Source organism: Pristiophorus japonicus, chromosome 15 (assembly GCF_044704955.1).
Source record: "Pristiophorus japonicus isolate sPriJap1 chromosome 15, sPriJap1.hap1, whole genome shotgun sequence".
Taxonomy (NCBI): domain Eukaryota; kingdom Metazoa; phylum Chordata; class Chondrichthyes; family Pristiophoridae; genus Pristiophorus; species Pristiophorus japonicus.
This window is the reverse complement of record NC_091991.1, coordinates 126,443,110-126,463,118: the sequence shown is the minus strand read 5'-3', so window position 1 is coordinate 126,463,118 and position 20,009 is coordinate 126,443,110. Positions and strand designations below refer to the sequence as shown.

The window sequence follows — 20,009 nt, the reverse complement described above, 5'->3', positions numbered from 1 at the left end:
CTGAATTAACTGTGTCACTCTCCATCTTAATAAAGAATTCTACCATATTATGGTCACTCTTCCCCAAGGGGCCTTGCACAACAAGATTGTTAATTAGTCCTTTCTCATTTCACATCACCCAGTCCAGGATGGCTAGCCCTCTAGTGAGTTCCTCGACATATTGGTCGAGAAAACCATCCCTAATACACTCCAGGAAATTCTCCTCCACCTTATTGCTTCCAGTTTGGTTAGCCCAATTTATATGTAGATTAAAGTCACCTATGATAACTGCTGTACCTTTATTGCACACACCCCCTAATTTCTTGTTTGATGCTGTCCCCAACTTCATTACTACTGTTTGGTGGTCTGTACATAACTCCCACTAGTTTTCTGCCCTTTGGTTTTCCGTAGCTCCACCCATACAGATTCCACATCATCCAAGCTAATGTCCTTCCTTACTATTGCATTAATTTTCTCTTTAACCAGCAACGCCACCCCACCTCCTTTTCCTTTGTCTATCCCTCCTAAATGTTGAATACCCCTAGATGTTGAGTTCCCAGCCTTGGTCACCCTGGAGCCATGTCTCCGTGATGCCAATTACGTCACATCCGTTAACTGCTATCTGCGCAGTTAATTCGTCCACCTTATTCCGAATACTCCTCGCATTGAGGCACAGAGCACAGAGCCTTCAGGCTTGTCTTTTTAACACACTTTGCCCCTTGCGGATTTTGCTGTAATGTGGCCCTTTTTGCTTTTTGCCTTGGGTTTCTTTGCCCTCCACTTTTACTTTTCTTCTTTCTGTCTTTTGCTTCTGCCCCCATGATACTTCCCTCTGTCTCCCTGCATAGGTTCCCATCCTCCTGCCATATTAGTTTAACCCCTCCCCAACAGCACCAGCAAACACTTCCTCCTAGGACATTGGTTCCGGTCCTGCCCAGGTGTAGACCGTCCAGTTTGTACTGGTCCCACCTCCCCCAGAACCGGCTCCAATGTCCCAGAAATTTGAATCCCTCCCTTCTGCACCACTCCTCAAGCCATGTATTCATCTGAGCTATCCTGCGATTCCTACTCTGACTAGCACGTGGCACTAGTAGCAATCCTGAGATTACTGCTTTTGAGGTCCACCTTTTTAATTTAGCTCCTAGCTCCCTAAATTCGTCTTGTAGGAAGTCATCCTCTTTTTTTTTTTACCTATATCATTGGTACCTATATGCACCACGACAACTGGCTGTTTACCCTCTCCCTTCAAAATGTCCTGCACCCGCTCCGAGACATCCTTGACCGTTGCACCAGGGAGGCAACATACCATCCTGGAGTCTCAGTTGCGGCCGCAGAAACGTCTATCTATTCCCCTTACAATAGAATCCCCTATCACTATAGCTCTCCCACTCTTTTTCTGTGCAGCAGAGCCACCCATGGTGCCATGGACTTAGAAACATAGAAACAGAACAAAGAGGTGCAGGAGTAGGCCATTTGGCCCTTTGAGCCTGCACTGCCATTCAATGAGTTCATGGCTGAACATGCAACTTCAGTACCCCATTCCTGCTTTCTCGTCATATCCCTTGATCCCCCTAGTAGTAAGGACTACATCTAACTCCTTTTTGAATATATTTAGTGAATTGGCCTCAACACCTTTCTGTGGTAGAGAATTCCACAGGTTCACCACTCTCTCTGGGTGAAGAAGTTTCTCCTCATCTCGGTCCTAACTGGCTTACCCCTTATCCTTCGACTGTGACCCCTGGTTCTGGACTTCCCCAACATTGGGAACATTCTTCCTGCATCTAACCTGTCAAAACCCATCAGAATTTTAAACGTTTCTATGAGATCCCCTCTCATTCTTCTGAACTCCAGTGAATACAAGCCCAGTTGATCCAGTATTTCTTGATATGTCAGTCCCTCCATCCCGGGAATCAGTCTGGTGAACCTTCGCTGCATTCCCTCAATAGCAAGAATGTCCTTCCTCAAGTTAGGAGACCAAAACTGTACACAATATTCCAGGTGTGGCCTCACCAAGGTCCTGTACAACTGTAGCAACACCTCCCTGCCCCTGTACTCAAATCCCCTCGCTATGAAGGCCAACATGCCATTTGCTTTCTTAACCACCTGCATGCCAACCTTCAATGACTGATGTACCATGACACCCAGGTCTCATTGCACCTCCCCTTTTCCTAATCTGTCACCATTCAGATAATAGTCTGTCTCTCTCTTTTTACCACCAAAGTGGATAACCTCACATTTATCCACATTATACTTCATCTGCCACGCATTTGCCCACTCACCTAACCTATCCAAGTCGCTCTGCAGCCTCATAGCATCCTCCTCGCAGCTCACACTGCCACCCAACTTAGTGCCTTCTGCAAATTTGGAGATACTACATTTAATCCCCTCGTCTAAATTATTAATGTACAATGTAAACAGCTGGGGCCCCAGCACAGAACCTTGCGGTACCCCACTAGTCACTGCCTGCCATTCTGAAAAGTACCCATTTACTCCTACTCTTTGCTTCCTGTCTGCCAACCAGTTCTCAATCCACGTCAGCACACTACCCCCAATCCCATGTGCTTTAACTTTGCACATTAATCTCTTGTGTGGGACCTTGTCGAAAGCCTTCTGAAAGTCCAAATACACCACATCAACTGGTTCTCCCTTGTCTACTCTACTGGAAACATCCTCAAAATTCCAGAAGATTTGTCAAGCATGATTTTCCTTTCACAAATCCATGCTGACTTGGATCTATCATGTCACCTCTTTCCAAATGCGCTGCTATGACAGCTTTAATAATTGATTCCATCATTTTCCCCACTATGGATGTCAGGCTGACTGGTCTATAATTCCCTGTTTTCTCTCCCTCCTTTTTTTTAAAAAGTGGGGTTACATTGGTTACCCTCCACTCCATAGGAACTGATCCAGAGTCTAAGGAATGTTGGAAAATGACTGTCAATGCATCCGCTATTTCCAAGGCCACTTCCTTAAGTACTCTGGGATGCAGACCGTCAGGCCCTGTGGATTTATCGGCATTCAATCCCATCAATTTCCCCAACACAATTTCCCGACTAATAAGGATTTCCCTCAGTTCCTCCTCCTTACTAGACCCTCTGACCCCTTTTATATCCAGAAGGTTGTTTGTGTCCTCCTTCGTGAATACCGAACCAAAGTACTTGTTCAATTGGTCTGCCATTTCTTTGCTCCCCATTATGACTTCCCCTGTTTCTGGCTGCAGGGGACCTACGTTTGTCTTTGCTAACTTGGCTGCTGCTGCCCTCCCCTGATGAGTCATCCCCCTCAACAGTACCCAAAGCGGTGTATCTGTTTTGCAGAGGGATGAACGCAGGGGACCCCTGCACTACCTTCCTTCCACTGCTCTTCCTGTTGGTCACCCATCCCCTATCTGGCTGTGTAACCTTTACCTGCGGTAAGACCAACTCACTAAACAAGCTATTCACATAATTCTCAGCATCGTGGATGCTCCAGAGTGAATCCATCCGCAGCTCCAGTGCCGCAATACAGTCTGTCAGGAGCTGCAGTCGGACACACTTCCCACATATGTAGTCGTCAGGGACACTGGAAGCGTCCCTGACTTCCCACATAGTACAGGAGGAGCATAACACGTGTCTGAGCTCTCCTGCCATGACTTAACCCCTAGATTAACTTAATTTGGCAACAATAATGCTAAAGGTTACTTACAGATAAAGAAAAAGAATAAACTACTCATCAATCACTTACAGCCTTGGCAGTGATGTCACCTTTCGATTTCTTTCTACCTTTTTGCCTTCTCTCCCTGCTGCAGCTGCACCAGCTGGCCTTTAAAGGCCGCTCCAACATCCCCAAACCTCTTGCTGTGATGTCACACTTCGTTTTCTTTTCCTCCCTGGTTACGGAGTCAGCTCTGGTGGGGAAAACAAGACAAAGCAACACCTCCCGCTCCCACTTGCCCGAATTCTCCCACTTGCCAAACTCTTATCTTTGCACTCTGACCTGCCGCTGCACTCCAAGCAAGACTGCACCAAGCCCCTTCTTTTTATACTGTTCCTAGCTGACTCACCGCTGGCCTGTTTAGAGAACCAGTTTTTACTAGCTGTCCAATTAACTAAGCTAGCTTGCTTGTTTGTCTCTGCTTAAACCTACAAGAATCCTATTGCAGTTTAATATTGCAGTTTTACTTAAACTTGTAATCTTATTTTACCTTTAAAGTTCCCCCACTTACCAAACTCTTACCTTTGCACTCTGACCTGCCGCTGCACTCCGACTCTCTCTTGTTGGAGATAGTCATTACCTGGCACTTGTGTGGCACAAATGTTACTTGCCACTTATCAGCCCAAGTCTGAATGTTGTCCGGGTCTTGCTGCATGTGGGTATGGACTGCTTCATTATTGTGTAGGAATAAGGAGGCTACATACTCCCCGGAAAATAAGGGCTGAATCTTAACTCGCAAAAAGGGGTGGTTGTGGTCAGGTCAGAGGTTAAAATGCAGAAATTCTGGAACAGGAACCAAACCCGCCTCAAACCCATTCCGATTTTAACGAAGACTGGCTGACTGCCATCATTTTAAAAGTGGTTCTATTTTTCACCACAGGCGTTATGGGCTTCCAATTTGTTTCATTTGATTTAAATTTTCCCTTATTTACCTTCAGCAGGCACGCACTGCTTATTATGGGTGCTATTTTTGCTTCACTCCTTTGGATTAATGAACAGTTGCAGAAAGAGGAGCAGCAGCAGCCTGAAGAACCAGGGCACGGAGCAGCTGGGCCTGTTAGAGGACAGCAGATTAAGCTGATAGAAGGCCGTACCCGCCCCACAGGGGGTGTAGGCCAAGAGTCAGTTTGTTGGATATTTGTGAGGAGCTGTGCAGTAGGAGGCTGTGCTGAACCAGGCAGGCAGTTGTTGGTCCGCTGAGCCAGTGGTCTCAAATTCACCACCGCCCTTAACTTTCTCACCACAGGCTCCTTCCAGGCAGCTACAGGGGACATCACCCGCATCTCCCAGTCTGCAGAACACAACTGCATGACACAGTCCAGTAATGGCCAACGTGCCGGTGCAATCGAAGTACGTTACCTTGATGTTGCCGACAGCCAGAATATGAGTGTGCGGTTTGCAGCACTGGCTGCTGCTCTCGTGTCCCGAGGTATAATAGTGTGTACTCGTGGAGCTATCGGAGCACAAGAAAATGAGCAATCAGCTTATGTCACATTTAAAGAGAACAAAGAGCTGTGACATACAGGGCTATGGACCTAGTGCTGGAAGGTGGGATTAGGCTGGGTTACTCTCTTTCGACCAACACGAACACAATGGGCCGAAAGGCCTCCTTCTGCGTCATAATTTGCTATGATTCTATGTGAACAGGAAGGGCACCCACTACAGCAGTGTTCCACTGGTGTGTGATCGCCACAGAAGCATAATGCAATGCTGCACCAATTTTGCTGGCAGCTGACATGACGCCTTCATTCTGTCACATACATCCATTCCTCCACTGTTCCAACCATTCAGGGCATCAGAGGATAACTGCAAAGGGGCAAAGGGTGTTGGAGGAGACATAACAACAACAACAACAAGAGACATCAGACAAGGAAAATTTAGATGAAGGTAAGGGAGAATCACAATAAGGAGGACCACCAGAACACATTTGAGTTAGTCAGTCCAGGGAGCAGTTGATAGAGCAGCACTTTTAATGACATAAGAACATAAAAAAATAGGAGCAGGAGTAGGACATTTGGCGCCTCGAGCCTGTTCCCCCAGTTAATAAGATCATGGCTGATCTGATCTTGGACTCGGCTCCACTTTCCTGCCCGCTCCCCATATCCATTCATTCCCGCATCGTTCAAAAATCTGTATCACCACCTTAAATATATGGTACATTGAAAGTTGGCATGCAGGTACAGCAGGTGGTGAAGGCAAATGGCATGTTGGCCTTCATAGCGAGAGGATTTGAGTATAGGAGTAGAGAGGTCTTACTGCAGTTGTACAGGGCCTTGGTGAGGCCACACCTTGAATATTGTGTACAGTTTTAGTCTCCTAATGTGAGGAAGGACATGCTTGCTATTGAGGGAGTGCAGTGAAGGTTCACCAGACTGATTCCTGGGATGGCAAGACTGACATGAAGAAAGACTGGATCGACTAGGCTCATATTCACTGGAATTTAGAAGAATGAGAGGGGATCACATAGAAACATATAAAATTCTGACGGGATTGGACAGGTTAAATGCAGGAAGAATGTTCCCGATATTGGGGAAGTCCAGAACCAGAGGTCAGAGTCGAAGGGTAAGGGGTAAGCCATTTAGGACCGAGATGAGGAGAAACTTCTTCACTCAGAGAATTGTGAACCTGTGGAATTCTCTGCCACAGAAAGTTGTTGAGGCCAGTTCGTTAGATATATTCAAAAGGGAGTTAGATGTGACCCTTATGGTTAAAGGGATCAAGGTGTATGGAGAGAAAGCAGGAATGGGGTACTAAAAGTTGCAAAAATGATCAGCCATGATCATATTGAATGGTGGTGCAGGCTTGAAGGGCCGAATGGTTTGCGCCTGCATGTATTTTCTATGTTTCTATTCAATGACCCAGCCTCCACAGTTCTCTGGGGCAAAGAATTCCATAGATTTACGACCCTCTCTGAGAAGAAATATCTCCTAAATGGGCGATCCCTTATTCTAATCTGTGGCCCCTAGTTCTAGATTTCCCCATGAGAGGAAACATCCTCTCTGCATCTATCTTGTCAAGCCCCCTCAGAATCTTATGTTTCAATAAGATCACCTCTCATTCGTCTAAACTACAATGAGTATCGGCCCAACCTGCTCAACCTTTCTTCATAAGTCCATGCGTTCATCTCAGGAATCAACCTCGTGAACCTTCTCTGAACAGCCTCCAATGCAAGTATGTCCCTCCTTAAATAAAGAGACCAAAACTGTACTAAGTGAGGTCTCACTAATACCCTGTACAGTTGTAGCAGGACTTCTGTGCTTTTATACTCCATCCCTCTTACAATAAAGGCCAATATTCTGTTATATATGTATACTTGTGTTTACTCTGTACAGCCACCAGAGGGCTCATTCCCCTGGAGTCCCAAGGGATCCCATAATCCCTTGGGAGCACAGGTATTTAAGGAGGCTTTACAGGTTGGCGAGGCACTCCTTGAGACCTGCAATAAAAGACTAAGGTCACACTTTACTTTGAGCTCAGAGTTTAGTCTGATCTTTCTCCATACACTACAACTGGCGACGAGATACAGATAGCGAACCTAAAGATGCAGAGAACAGTGGGCATCCTGGAGAAAGTCGTGGAGGGAGATGATTGGGAAACTTTTGTGGAGCGACTCGACCAATACTTCATGGCCAACGGGCTAGATGGGGAAAGAGAGCGCTGCCAAACGAAGGGCGATCCTCCTCACCGTCTGTAGGGCACCAACGTATGGCCTCATGAAGAATCTGCTCACTCCAGCAAAACCCACGGAGAAATCGTATGACAATTTGCGCACACTGGTCCGAGAGCATTTGAACCCGAAGGAAAGTGTTCTGATGGCGAGGTACCGGTTCTACACCGACAAAAGGTCTGAAGGCCAGGAAATGGTGAGTTATGTCGCCGAGCCGGACATTGTGAATTTGGAGCACATGCTCGGAGACTTTTTCCTACTTGGCATTAGCCACGAAACCATACTTCGCAAACTTTTGACTGTAGAGACCCCAACCTTGAGGAAGGCCATAGCGATAGCCCAGGCAGTTATTGCCACCAATGATAATATGAAGCAAATCTCTCAGCACCCAAGTGCTGCTACAGGTACTGTGAACAAAGTGGTGACATTTTCGAATCGTAACGTACAGGGCAGGTCACACATACCTACAGCTACATGTCCGCAGATGTGAGTCCACCATCAAGGGTGATGAATGCAAGGCCATTAACACCTTGTTGGTGCTGCGGGGGTGATCATCGTTTCCATTCATGCCAATTCAAAGATGACATTTGCAAGGGCTGTGGAACAATGGGACACATCCAATGAGTGTGCAGGCAAGCTGCAAATCCTGTTAAACCTGCAAACCACCATGTTGCAGAGCACGACGGATCCACGGAAGATCACGACGAACCAGAGCCTCAGATTGAGGAGGCAGAGGTACATGGGGTGCACACATTCACCACGAATTGTCCCCCGATAATGCTGAATGTTGAACTAAATGGACTCCCGGTGTCAATGGAGCTGGCCACAGTCCATCATGGGCAAAAAGACTTTCGAAAGGTTGTGGTGCAACAAGGCCACAAGACCAGTCTTCACTCCAGTTTGCACGAAAGTAAGAACTTGCACGAAAGAACTGATTCCTGTAATCAGCAGTGCTACCGTAAAGGTCTCCTACGATGGAGAGGTGCACAAGCTACCACTCTGGGTGGTACCGGGCGATGGTCCCCCGCTGCTCGGCAGGAGCTGGCTGGGAAAGATACGCTGGAACTGGGATGACATCCGAGCGCTATTGCCCGCTGACGACACTTCGTGTGCCCAGGTCTTAAACAAATTTCCTTCGTTGTTCGAACCAGGCATCGGGAAATTCCAAGGAGCAACAGTGCAGATCCACCTAATTCTGGGGGCGTGACCCATCCATCACAAGGCGAGAGCAGTACCGTACATGATGAGAGAAAGGGTAGAGATCGAGCTAGAGGGCCAGTTCTATCGTTCCAGTCCTCAAGGGAGATGGCACCATCAGAATCTGTGGTGATTACAAAGTAACTATCAATCGTTTCTCCCTGCAGGACCATGACCCACTACTAAAGACGAACTCTTTGCAACGCTGGCGGGAGGAAAGACATTCACGAAGCTGGATTTGACTTCAACCTACATAACGTAGGAACTGGAGGAATCATCGAAGGCCCTCACCTGCATCAACACGCACAAAGGTCTTTTTGTTTATAACAGATGCCCGTTTGGAATCCGATCAGCAGCGGCGATATTCCAGAGAAACATGGAATATTTACTGAAGTCGGTCTCGCACACCGTGGTCTTCCAGGACAACACCTTGGTCACAGGTTGGAACACAGTCGAGCATCTGCAGAACCTGGAGGAGGTTCTTAGTCGACTCAACTACGTGGGGCTCAGGTTAAAACGCTCGAAGTGCGTTTTCATGGCGTCCGAAGTGGAGTTCCCGGGAAGGAGGATTGCTGTGGACGGCATCAGGCCCACCAACGTGAAGACTGAGGCGATCGAGAACGCACCGAGGCCACAGAACGTGACGGAGCTGCGGTCATTTCTGGGACTCCTGTACTACTTTGGTAACTTCTTACCAGGTCTCAGCACACTGTTAGAACCACTACATGTCTTACTACGAAAAGGGGATGAATGGGTTTGGGGCAAAAGCCAAGAAAATGCTTTTGTAAAAGCGAGAAAATTGTTATGCTCAAACAAATTGCATGTGTTGTATGATCCATATGAGCATTTGGTACTAGCATGTGATGTGTCGTCATATGGCATCGGTTGTGTATTGCAACAAGCTAATGATTTTGGGCAACTGCAACCGGTTGCTTATGCATCCAGGAGTCTGTCTAAGGCTGAGAGAGCCTACAGCATGATTGAGAAAGAAGCGTTAGCGTGTGTCTATGGGGTAAAGAATGCATCAATACCTGTTTGGGCTAAAATTCAAATTGGAAACTGACCATAAGCCACTTATATCCCTGTTCTCCGAGAATAAAGGGATAAATACCAACGCATCGGCCCACATCCAGAGATGGGCGCTCACGTTATCCACATACAACTATGCCATCCACCACAGGCCAGGCACAGAAAACTGCGCCGATGCTCTCAGTAGGCTGCCATTGCCCACCACGGGGGTGGAAATGGTGCAACCCGCAGATCGAGCCATGGTTATGGAAGCATTTGAGAGTGAGCAATCACCCGTCATTGCCAGGAAGATCAAAACCTGGACAAGCCAGGACCCCTTATTATCTCTAGTCAAAAGCTGTGTGCTTCATGGGAGCTGGTCCAGTGTCCCAGTGGAAATGCAGGAAGAGATAAAGCCGTTCCAGCGGCGCAATGGTGAAATGTCTATACAGGCAGACTGCCTTCTGTGGGGCAATCGAGTAGTGGTCCCCAAGAAGGGTAAAGATACCTTCATCAATGACCTCCACAGTACCCACCCAGGCATTGTAATGATGAAAGCGACAGCCGGATCCCACGTGTGGTGGCCCGGTATCGATGCGGACTTAGAGTCCTGCGTTCACAGATGTAATACATGCTCGCAGTTAAGCAATGTACCCAGGGAGGCGCTGCTAAGTTTATGGTCTTGGCCCTCCAAACCGTGGTCTAAGGTACACGTCAACTATGCAGGCCCGTTCTTGGGTAAAATGTTCCTTGTGGTTGTAGACGCGTACTCCAAGTGGATTGAATGTGAGATAATGTCGGCTAGCACGTTCGCTGCCATTACTGAAAGCCTGCGGGCCATGTTTGCCACACACGGCTTACCCGATGTCCTGGTGAGCGACAACGGGCCATGTTTTACTAGTGCTGAGTTCATGACCCGTAACAGGATCAAACATGTCACATCTGTCCCATTTAAACCAGCGTCCAATGGTCAGGCAGAGAGAGCAGTGCAAACCATCAAGCAAGGCTTGAAGAGGGTAACTGAAGGCGCACTGCAGACTCGCCTATCTTGAGTTCTGCTTAGCTACCGCACGAGACCCCACTCACTGGGATCCCACCTGCTGAACTGCTCATGAAAAGAGCACTTAAGACAAGACATTTGTTAGTTCACCCTGATCTACATGAACAGGTAGAGAGCAGGCGGCTTCAACAAAGTGCATACCATGATAGTGCAAATGTGTCACGCGAGATTGAAATCAATGATCCTGCATTGAATTATGGACAAGGTCCCAAGTGACTTCCCGGCACTGTCATGGCCAAAGAGGGGAGCAGGGTGTTTCGGGTCAAACTTTCAAATGGACTCATTCACCGGAAACACTTGGATCAAATCAAACTCAGATTCACGGTCTACCCTGAGCAACCCACCTTGGACCCTACCTTTTTTGATCCCCCAACATACACACTAATGGCAACCAGCATCACGGTTGACCATGAAGCAGAACCCATCATCCACAGCAGCCCAGCAAGGGCCCAACAAATGATTCAACAATACCAACTTTCACACCGAGACGATCAACCAGGGCAAGAAGGGCCCCAGATCGACTCACATTGTAAATAGTCACACTAATGACTTTGTGGGGGGCGGGTGGGTGGAGGAGTATTATATATATTTACTCTGTAGAGCCACCAGAAGGCTCATTCCCCTGGAGTCCCAAGGGATCCCATAATCTCTTGGGAGCACAGGTATTTAAGGAGGCTTCACAGGTTAGAGAGGCACTCTGGAGACCTGCAAAAAAGACTAAGGTCACACTTTACTTTGAGCTCAGTGTTCAGTCTGATTCTTTCTCCATACACTACACATTCCATTTGCCTTCCTGATTACTTGCTGTACCTGCATACTGACTTTTTGTGTTTCACGCACAAGGACCCCCAGGTCCCACTGTACTGCAGCATTTTGTAATCTCTCTCCTTTTAAATTCTTTCTTTTTTTTTTTTATTTTTCCTGCCAAAGTTGATAACCTCACACTTTCCCACATTATATTCCATCTGCCAAATGTTTGCCCACTCACTTAGCCTGTCTATATTCCCTTGCAGATTATTTGGGGCCGAAATTCAGGCCTGCCTGAAAGCTGAACATTTACCTTTTTCTGGATGTTTTTACCATCGGGTGTGATGAGGCGAATGCTTGATTCATTTTCACCTCTTTGGCAATTTTTTTGGAGCGGACTGGAAGTTGATCATGTGTTGGTGAGGGGCGGAAGTGGGAGCGGGACAGAGTCTCCGCCACTGTTGCTCAGCGGTGATGACGTCAGTGTATCACCACGTTTCTGCCCTCATTTAAAGGGGAGAGAAGCAGTGATTTTTTAAAGTTAGGCCACTGGACCACCAGGGAGGGTTTCGGCCTGTTGGCGTTCTGGCCGAACCCGGGGCCATAATTGTCCGGCCAATCGGGAAGTCGGCCGGCAAAAAAAAAACAAGGCGGTCGCGGCAGTGCGCCCTCCCTTTGAAGGGCAGCTGCAATGCCGTGGATCACACTCAGAAAACAAGGTGCACCGACAGAAAAAGCTGTCGGGGGCACCGCGTGGCAGATCGTGCACTTTTTCAGGTAAATTTTGCATGGAGTGGGATGGAGGTACGGGAGATCAGCGGTGCGCACTTTGACGACACGCTTGGGGCGGTCGACAGCAGCAGGACGGAAGTGGAGACCGCCCGAACAATCCCGGGGATAAATTTGGATCGTGGCGGCCAATCGATTGCAACGTGGCAGGCACTCGATTCTGCTGCATGGCTGTCACAAAACGCCGGCAACGGGCCTTATCTGGACCCTGAATTTCGGCCCCTTTGTGTCCTTCCCACAACTTGCCTTCCCACCCATCTTTGTATCATCAGCAAACTTGGCTACATTACACTTGGTCCCTTCATCCAAGTCATTAATATAGATTGTAAATAGTTGAGGCCCCAGCATGATCCCTGTGGCACCCCACTAGTTTCTGTTTGCCAACTGGAAAATGATCCATTTATCCCGACTCTGTTTTCTGTTAGTTAGCCAATCCTCTATCCATGATAATATTATCCTCAACCCTTTTCTCTTGTGCAGTAACCTTTTATGTGGCATCTTATCGAATGCCTTTTGGAAATCCCCTCCTCAATGATCTCCTCAATCCCCTTATTTCACAAATCAGAAAAAGCCCTTCAGCATTAACAGCCATTATTACTTCTTCACCGCTCCCTTGATTATGCATTGAAGAACATTGAAACCATTCAGCCAGTTTCTATGTCAATGAAATTCTAGCAATGCAGACTAAGAAGCTGTAATAAGAAATTCTAGACCATACTTGCAAATGAATAAAGGTGTTGATATTAATTCCAAACAGAATATTGTCCTGAATTGCGTTGTCACCCAAGTAATTAGTCCTTGGTGCTTTTCTTAAAAGGTTTACTCACTCTACTACTCCTACAAGGTGCTGCCCCAGCGAGAGAGCTGCTGCTGCTCATGAGGAGAAACCTTGATGCGTGTGACTTCTGGGAGCTCAAGTCTCTGAGGACCTGGCTGCAGACTGGAGCACTTCAGCAGCTGCTGGGGCAGTCTGGCCCATCTGGCTTTCGAGCCCCATGGCTGGTATTGGTCGAGGGGATGGTGAGGAAGCAGACATGCTGAGCGAGGACAACACATGCTGCTTCCACTGTGCCATGAAGCTGGGTCTCAGCACTTCCACCGATCTGTGGGAGAACAGACTGCAGAACATGAGTGTTGCCTTGAAAGCTCCTAACCATTTGCTCCATCAATCTGGGCCCAAGGTGGACATCTCCCTCGCCAAGGTGGATGTCTGCCTCTCCAAGGCACAGCAAAGCTTTGAGCCCAGAGTGAGCATGGCATCCATTTGAGCTGAAAAGTCTGTGAACATGTTTATATGTAACCTTCAGGGCTGCTGACCGAGGGACGAGTGGCTCTTAGTCGGCTGGCGTGGACACGATGGGCTGAAATGGCCTCCTTCTGCGCAGTAAATTTCTGTTTCTATTGACTCATGTTGCGAGGGCCTGGCTGCAGCCTCCCTGGAGATGACCACACACTCCATGGTAGACTGCAGACTGCTGATGCCATGCTAGCTGACACCACAAAGCCTGAGTGAATTCCTCTGCACTTTCAGCCCTGGTAGTGAAATACCATGGCAGGTCTTCCAATAGCTGATGTCACTGCTTGTGTGATGCAAGCAATTTTCTTTTTGTTGCTGGGCCCCTGAAGTTCTCATCTCTGTCCACCTCAGCAGGGCTTGGTGAGGATCTCTTCCTCTGGCGAGCTGTCTCCAGGACTGTGCCCGTCACCAGTACCTACTGCTCTCACTAGTACTAGGTGTTTCACCATGTGTAGCCCACTCTACCTCACTCTCTCACCCAGTGTTGTCCAATAGAAATTGCTGACTAACCATCACTGTTTTAGCCACATGTACTCATTTTAGTAGAAAATGCCTTGCGTGCAACTTGAGTAACTGTACTTCACGTCCGTGCACCAATTGGGAAGTCCCATGCAGGCCGCTCACCAGCCGCTGCCGCTGGGAGATACTACGCAGCACAGTTAAAGGGACCGCGCACTTATACTGCAAATTAGAGGGAGCTTTGCTTCACGTGTATATTCACTTTCAAAACATCTACCATCATACAGTGCAAAACTTTGCAATCTTTCTCATTCAGCAAAGTTTAGAATTCTGGCATAAATTGATCAGATGCAGTGGGGCCGAAATGTCCCCTTTCTACAAGGCCTCTGGCCGCCTGAAAGTGTAGGCCATGGGTCAGGTGCGGAATGGCCGCCGAGTCTCTGCGGAGGACCCGCCATTTTGAAAATTGCCCTTCCACAGGTTTGGAGCGGTGTCTGGGACCGCCCCGCCCATTTTCCCATCGTGGCGTGTACGCACTTACCGACCGGCGGGGACCCCTTCCTGAAATTGCACCTTGGGAAATTTGCCCTTTCCCGGAATTGCCCCATGGGAGCAGCCCTGCTGCCGGTCGGTGCCACTGACCGCTTCTGCCGTGCCGCACTGCCGACAACGCCATGTTATTTTATTTTATCAGCCGACTGCCAGGTCGGGCCGTCAATTATGGCCGTGGGTTCAGCTGGGCCGCCAGCAGGCAGCCTGGTACCCCTCTTGGGTGCCAGGCCGCTGGCCCGGCCAAAACCCTCACTGGCAGCCCTGAGATTGCCACTAAAGTGGCTGCAGAGTTCGCAGCGGGGCCTACCTTTTAACTGAAGGGGAGACACGTTGTGACGCATCAGCCTTGCAGTGTCAGTCACTTCGCCCCGCCTCCACATCCGCCCCGCTCCAAAAAAAAATCCTGATGTGCTGAAATTCTAAGGAATGGCCACATTGGGGCGGCCAGAACACTTTGAAAACGGTAGGTGCACCTCGTTTCGGGTGGTGGTCAATTTCGGTCCCAGCATGTCTTGGTGCAGCTTCTAGGTTTGTGTCCAGCAGTTGTAAGCAACAGTTTGACTTCATCAGAGTGATTGCTGCGAGTGTTGATGCACACGGGACGCGCCAAACATGCCGCTGCTTTCTGTCCGGAACGTGATTGGATGCTGCTTTTCCATTGCCATGACGTGCTGTGTTGGAGCTTCTCGTTATTGGTTCGTTTGCTTTCTTCTGCCAGCTGGAGCGATTATTCCGATTGGTTGCATTGACCACAATGACAGTGCCCCTCCCCACAGTGTTGCTGGTGTTTCCATGGTGCTGAAGTCTGGCATTTTCACATAATTTTAGCAGACAACCAATAAACAGTAAAGCACACACAATGATCAAAAAAACCCTCAGACTCTGCTTTTCATCTTACCATTTTACCAACAAGTGCACAAAATGGATCCGGTACACATGCATACGCTGTGTGAATACTACTCAATTTTTATTCACTTTAGTAGTACCCCAATTAACCACATCTGAATTCATAATTAGCCGCGTGTGGTTAGTGGCTGAAGTATTGACCAACACTACTGAAACACAGCTGTAAGTGTCAGTCTTTGTGCTGGTGTATGGGAGTGATGGAATGCGTGTCGGTGCTTCCTGAGAGGGATTCTCCTCCATTCAGGTCTCTTGCTATTGGTAAGGATGTAGAGGGAAGAGAAAAGTGATAAGACTGGCCCGGAGTTAAAATCGTCCACCAAATGCCAAAATTTAGGTAACCTACCTCTAATCTGTGGACTTATCGAGAATCTAGAACTAGGGGTCACAGTCTCAGGATAAGGAGTCGGCTATTTAGGACTGAGATGAGGAGAAACTTCTTCATTCAGAGCGTTGTGAATCTTTGAAATTCTCTTCCCTAGAGGGCTGTGGATGCTCAGTCATTGAGCATATTGAAGACCGAGGTCAATAGACTTTTGGACACTAAGGGAATCAAGGGATATGGGGATAGAGCGAGAAAGTGGAGTTGAGTTAGATGATCAGCCATGATATTGAATGGTGGAGCAAGCTCGAGGAGCCATATGGACTACTCCTGCTCCTGTTGTGTTCCTATGAACAGCTTGGAGGCTTCCTAGCACTCATTTTATACGGACGTTCAACAGATTGGTCGCATAGAATTATTCTCCTCTTGGAATCAGGAGTTGAGTGTTGAGTATGTTCAGGCTTATTGCCAATTCCACAGATCTCACATGCTGCCAGTGAAGGGCCAATTGGGAACCGGCTCTTATAAAGTACTAATAGTAGTTAGATAATGCTCCAGCAATGTCAGTGCAAGTAAAATGTTATTTTTTGTAGCACTGATATATAAAATATACACTAGATAGAAAGTAAACTCTATTAAAAGCAATTGCACTGAATTTAATTGATCAAGAACATAGCCAATCATATTTTATAAAATATAAATTATTGCATATTTTAATAATTTTTAAAACTAATCTGCTTTTGGTCACTTTGAATTGTTTACTGGGAAAATATTTCATTCCAGTTTATTTTTTTTGCAGGCAATGATATTGTTGAATGGATTTTTCAAAACTTTTCTATATCGGAAGAAGGTAAGTGAAACTGCTTTCATCAATTCCATTCATCATTTTGAGAAACGTTAGATAGGACATTGTTTCTTTAGGCTGAATGTAAAAAATTGTTTTATTAACTTCTGTGATTTCATGTTAAAAGAACTGGTATACTGCTAAATATTACTGTTCTCAATATGACATTTTAATGGAGCTGTCTCAGTGGCAGTGCACTGTGCTGTGCCGGGCAATGGTCAAATGTTGGTCGGCAGCTGAAGTTCCCTTCCAAAAGAGTTTCTGATCTCAGTTGGACCATGGAGGGCAGACATTGAGTGCAGACGAGCTACTTGCCATATGCGCCTCTTCCGAGATCTTGCAATAGAGAGTAGTGCATGTAGTGGGGGTTACAAAACTGTATTGAAACAAAAGCCAGATGGATATATATAAAATTGTTATTCTCCTGTGAAGCATTATAAGCAAGTCAGTTTTCTCTAATGTCTCAGGCTGTTGATTTGTATAGTTTCTGCAGTAAATGTACAGATAAATCAGTGCTCATTTTCTTCACCAATCCTCTTTCTGTTATAATTGACAACATTTTATACATTGTCTTTCAGTAAATTATGGCCCTGAATTTCCTTAGACATTCTGTCCCTGCGCCTCCGTAACTTTGCCGGAAGCACTTCCACTGAAGTTGTGGTGATGTAGTGACTAAACGTCAGAGGAAATTCAGGGTCAATGTGTTGGTATTCACAGAGAGTTAATGTAACGCACTTGGGGGTCAGAATGACCTCTTTTTGCAACGCCTGTTAGCACCCCCAGTACATGCATATTTTGCCCGGGGTGGGCTGGCGCTACCGCGAAATTGCCCAGGAGTTAGCGGAAGCCCTGCCATGGCCGCTCCACGGGTAGCGCCCTCTGCCGCCGTACAACTGCCAATGATGTCATCGCTGTGCGCGGTGACCCCTTTCCGCCCTGAGGCGGATAATGGCCCGCGCCCCGCGAGGATGGCACGAGCGGGTGTCAGCTCCAGCCTTGCGGGCCAACCTCCACTCGCGGAGTGGAAGATAATGGGGAGGTTGTGAGCACCCCATGCCGCCATCTTGCTGGTTTTGCCAACTCACTGGTCGTCTCCAATACTTGTCCCCTAGTGTGGTCCAAGCCGTCATCGTGCAACCCCGGTCCCACACTGCCCTGGTGATCCAGCGGAGGCCATCAGAAGCCCTGCAGAGCGCGCAGCGGCCTTCCCCTTTAAGCGAAGGGGAGGGGTGTTGAAACGCCTCAGCCCTACGCAGAGCATCCATGTAGCGCTCCTGTTCACGCCCCATTAGCGCCATTGCACCCGCCTCAAGAAGAAATGGAGCGTGCGATACTGTGTTCCACTTCTTCCGAGGGACAGGAAGGCAAATTCCGCGGCTGGGCAGGACTTCCATGCCAGGCACAGGAAGTACCGCCCCAAGCAGGTTACCGCCCCCAATCGAGGTGCAGGGCAATTTCACCCCTTAATTTGCTATCCTGTCACGTTAAAGCTTGCCTCTGTGGTCAGTAGAACCATTTGTAATGTTGATAAGATTTTACACTGAAGAAACCTAAAACATGCCGATAATCAAAATAGCTTAGAAACCTCCTGCAGAAAACTGCCAGTTGCTAATTGCTATGGAATATTTTGACTCCACTTGATTTTAACCTTTCTCACTTTGCGGGTGACCATATTAACTGCAGCAATCAATGATTTAAAGGCTGACAGAGTGAATACATTATTTTAAGGAATGAGTGTTTCAGGATTCGTGTGTATATCTGTGGCTATACACATACAAGGGATGCTGGGAGTTGTAATGGGCCGGATCTTGCTGGTCACTTTACACATTAATAATGCCACGTGTTGTTAACACACCATATTTTTCTAACTTGATCCAGCCCAATATTTTTGGAGCTTCTATAATTGTTTACACAAATGTGCACACGCAGTAATATTGGGGTGGGGGTGGGGGTGGGGGAGGGGCTGGAATTGCGGTCGAAGGCTTCCTTCAGACAAACGCCTCCGACCCGAAATTTTTTACTAAAATACCTGATGGTCCCGGAGGAACGTAGGATTCCAGTCAAAGGCCTCCATTTTCTGTACAGCGCACGGGAATATGTCCTCCAGGTATGTATTCGTATCCTGGAATCATGAGCCTGGACCACCAATCATTTTGTAGTATTCGCATTATTAGTAATGGGAGCTCTGTTTCTATGAGTTCCCATTATTATCGATGAGAAAACCCCCCTAAAACAAGAAACACAACACAATAAATAAAAAAAACACCTCACATAGTTACATTTAATTGAAATTGAATTAACTATTTTAGAAAAAAAAATGTGTTTGAAGTTTTTTTAATGTGTTTTAATAGGGTTGAAAATAAACTTACCTTAATGGACAGGGTTTTTAATATAAAAATGAATGATTTCAATTTAATTTTTCTATGTTTTAAAACTCTTAACGCTGGTAAAAGTAGGCTATACGCCTGCTTTTATCAGGCATAAGAGTTTGAAGGACATTCACTGGGCAAGAGTTAGGCAAATAGCCCAATCTCTGCCGTGCGAATGTCCTTCTCCCAGGGCTGCATATGATCTGTCAAAATAAATCGCAAAAGCCGGTTCTCAGCACATGTGCATCGCGCGCCAAGAACTGGCATTTGCACGGCCTCTTCAGATGCGTATGCACCCGGCGAGGCCACAATTTTCAGCTCATTATTAGCGACACAAGGTCATATTTTTCTCTGGCCACTAATTTTAGTGAAATGGTAAAACTGCTAAAATATTGGTGCATTACAAGTAGAAAGCACTCATGGACTATTTGACTGTATTTAGGGCTTAATTTTGGCCATGACTTGCTCCAAATTTTTTTGAGTAAGTTGGTTTTTCTGGCGCAAGTTGAAAAAAAACACCATTTTCCCCAATAAACTTTCTCCAGATTAACTCAGTGAGGTACGATTTTTTTTTTAGTTTTTTTTTCAAAAGGGGGCATTCCGAGCCACTTACGCCAGTTTTGGCCATTTATGCCACTTTGGCCAGTTAAAACTTACTCCAAATCGACTTAGGTCAGCATATGAGGCCAGCTCTGAAAAACATTGCGGGCAGTTAAGAATTCGGCGCAGGTTAGTACATTTAAAGCACCAAGACTTACAAACCACAAAAAGTGATAAGCAATCAATAACGAATAAAAAATAGAAGTCCTACCTTTATGCCAGAAACAAGTTTTTTTTTTTTCTAAAGTTTCACCCCCGCCATCAAAACACTCTCTTTTCCCCCACCATCCAATCAAAATTCTCCTCACTAAACAAAGCACAACCATCAATAAATTAAAAAAAAAACTCAAGTCCTACCTCGGCCCGGGAAGTCAGCGGGCCGGCCGGCCTGTGCGGGAGGCCACTCGGTCGGGGATAGGGTGCGGCGAACATCGGGGCGTCCCTTCGGCCGGGGATAGGGGCTGCGAGTATCGGGTCCTGCTCACAGCCCGCAGGACACGCTGGGAGGGTGAGGAGCATGCGC

General features: G+C 47.2%; 1 protein-coding gene across 1 annotated transcript in view; it reads left to right on the top strand.

The window, feature by feature from the left end:
• Window positions 1–20,009, top strand: part of rgs11 (regulator of G protein signaling 11) — a 247,511-nt gene that overhangs the window by 27,410 nt on the left and 200,092 nt on the right. Inside the window, exon 3 of the mRNA XM_070856713.1 lies at window positions 16,473–16,523. Within this exon, the coding sequence (XP_070712814.1) occupies window positions 16,473–16,523 (51 nt within the window). The remainder of the gene's footprint in view (window positions 1–16,472; window positions 16,524–20,009) is intronic.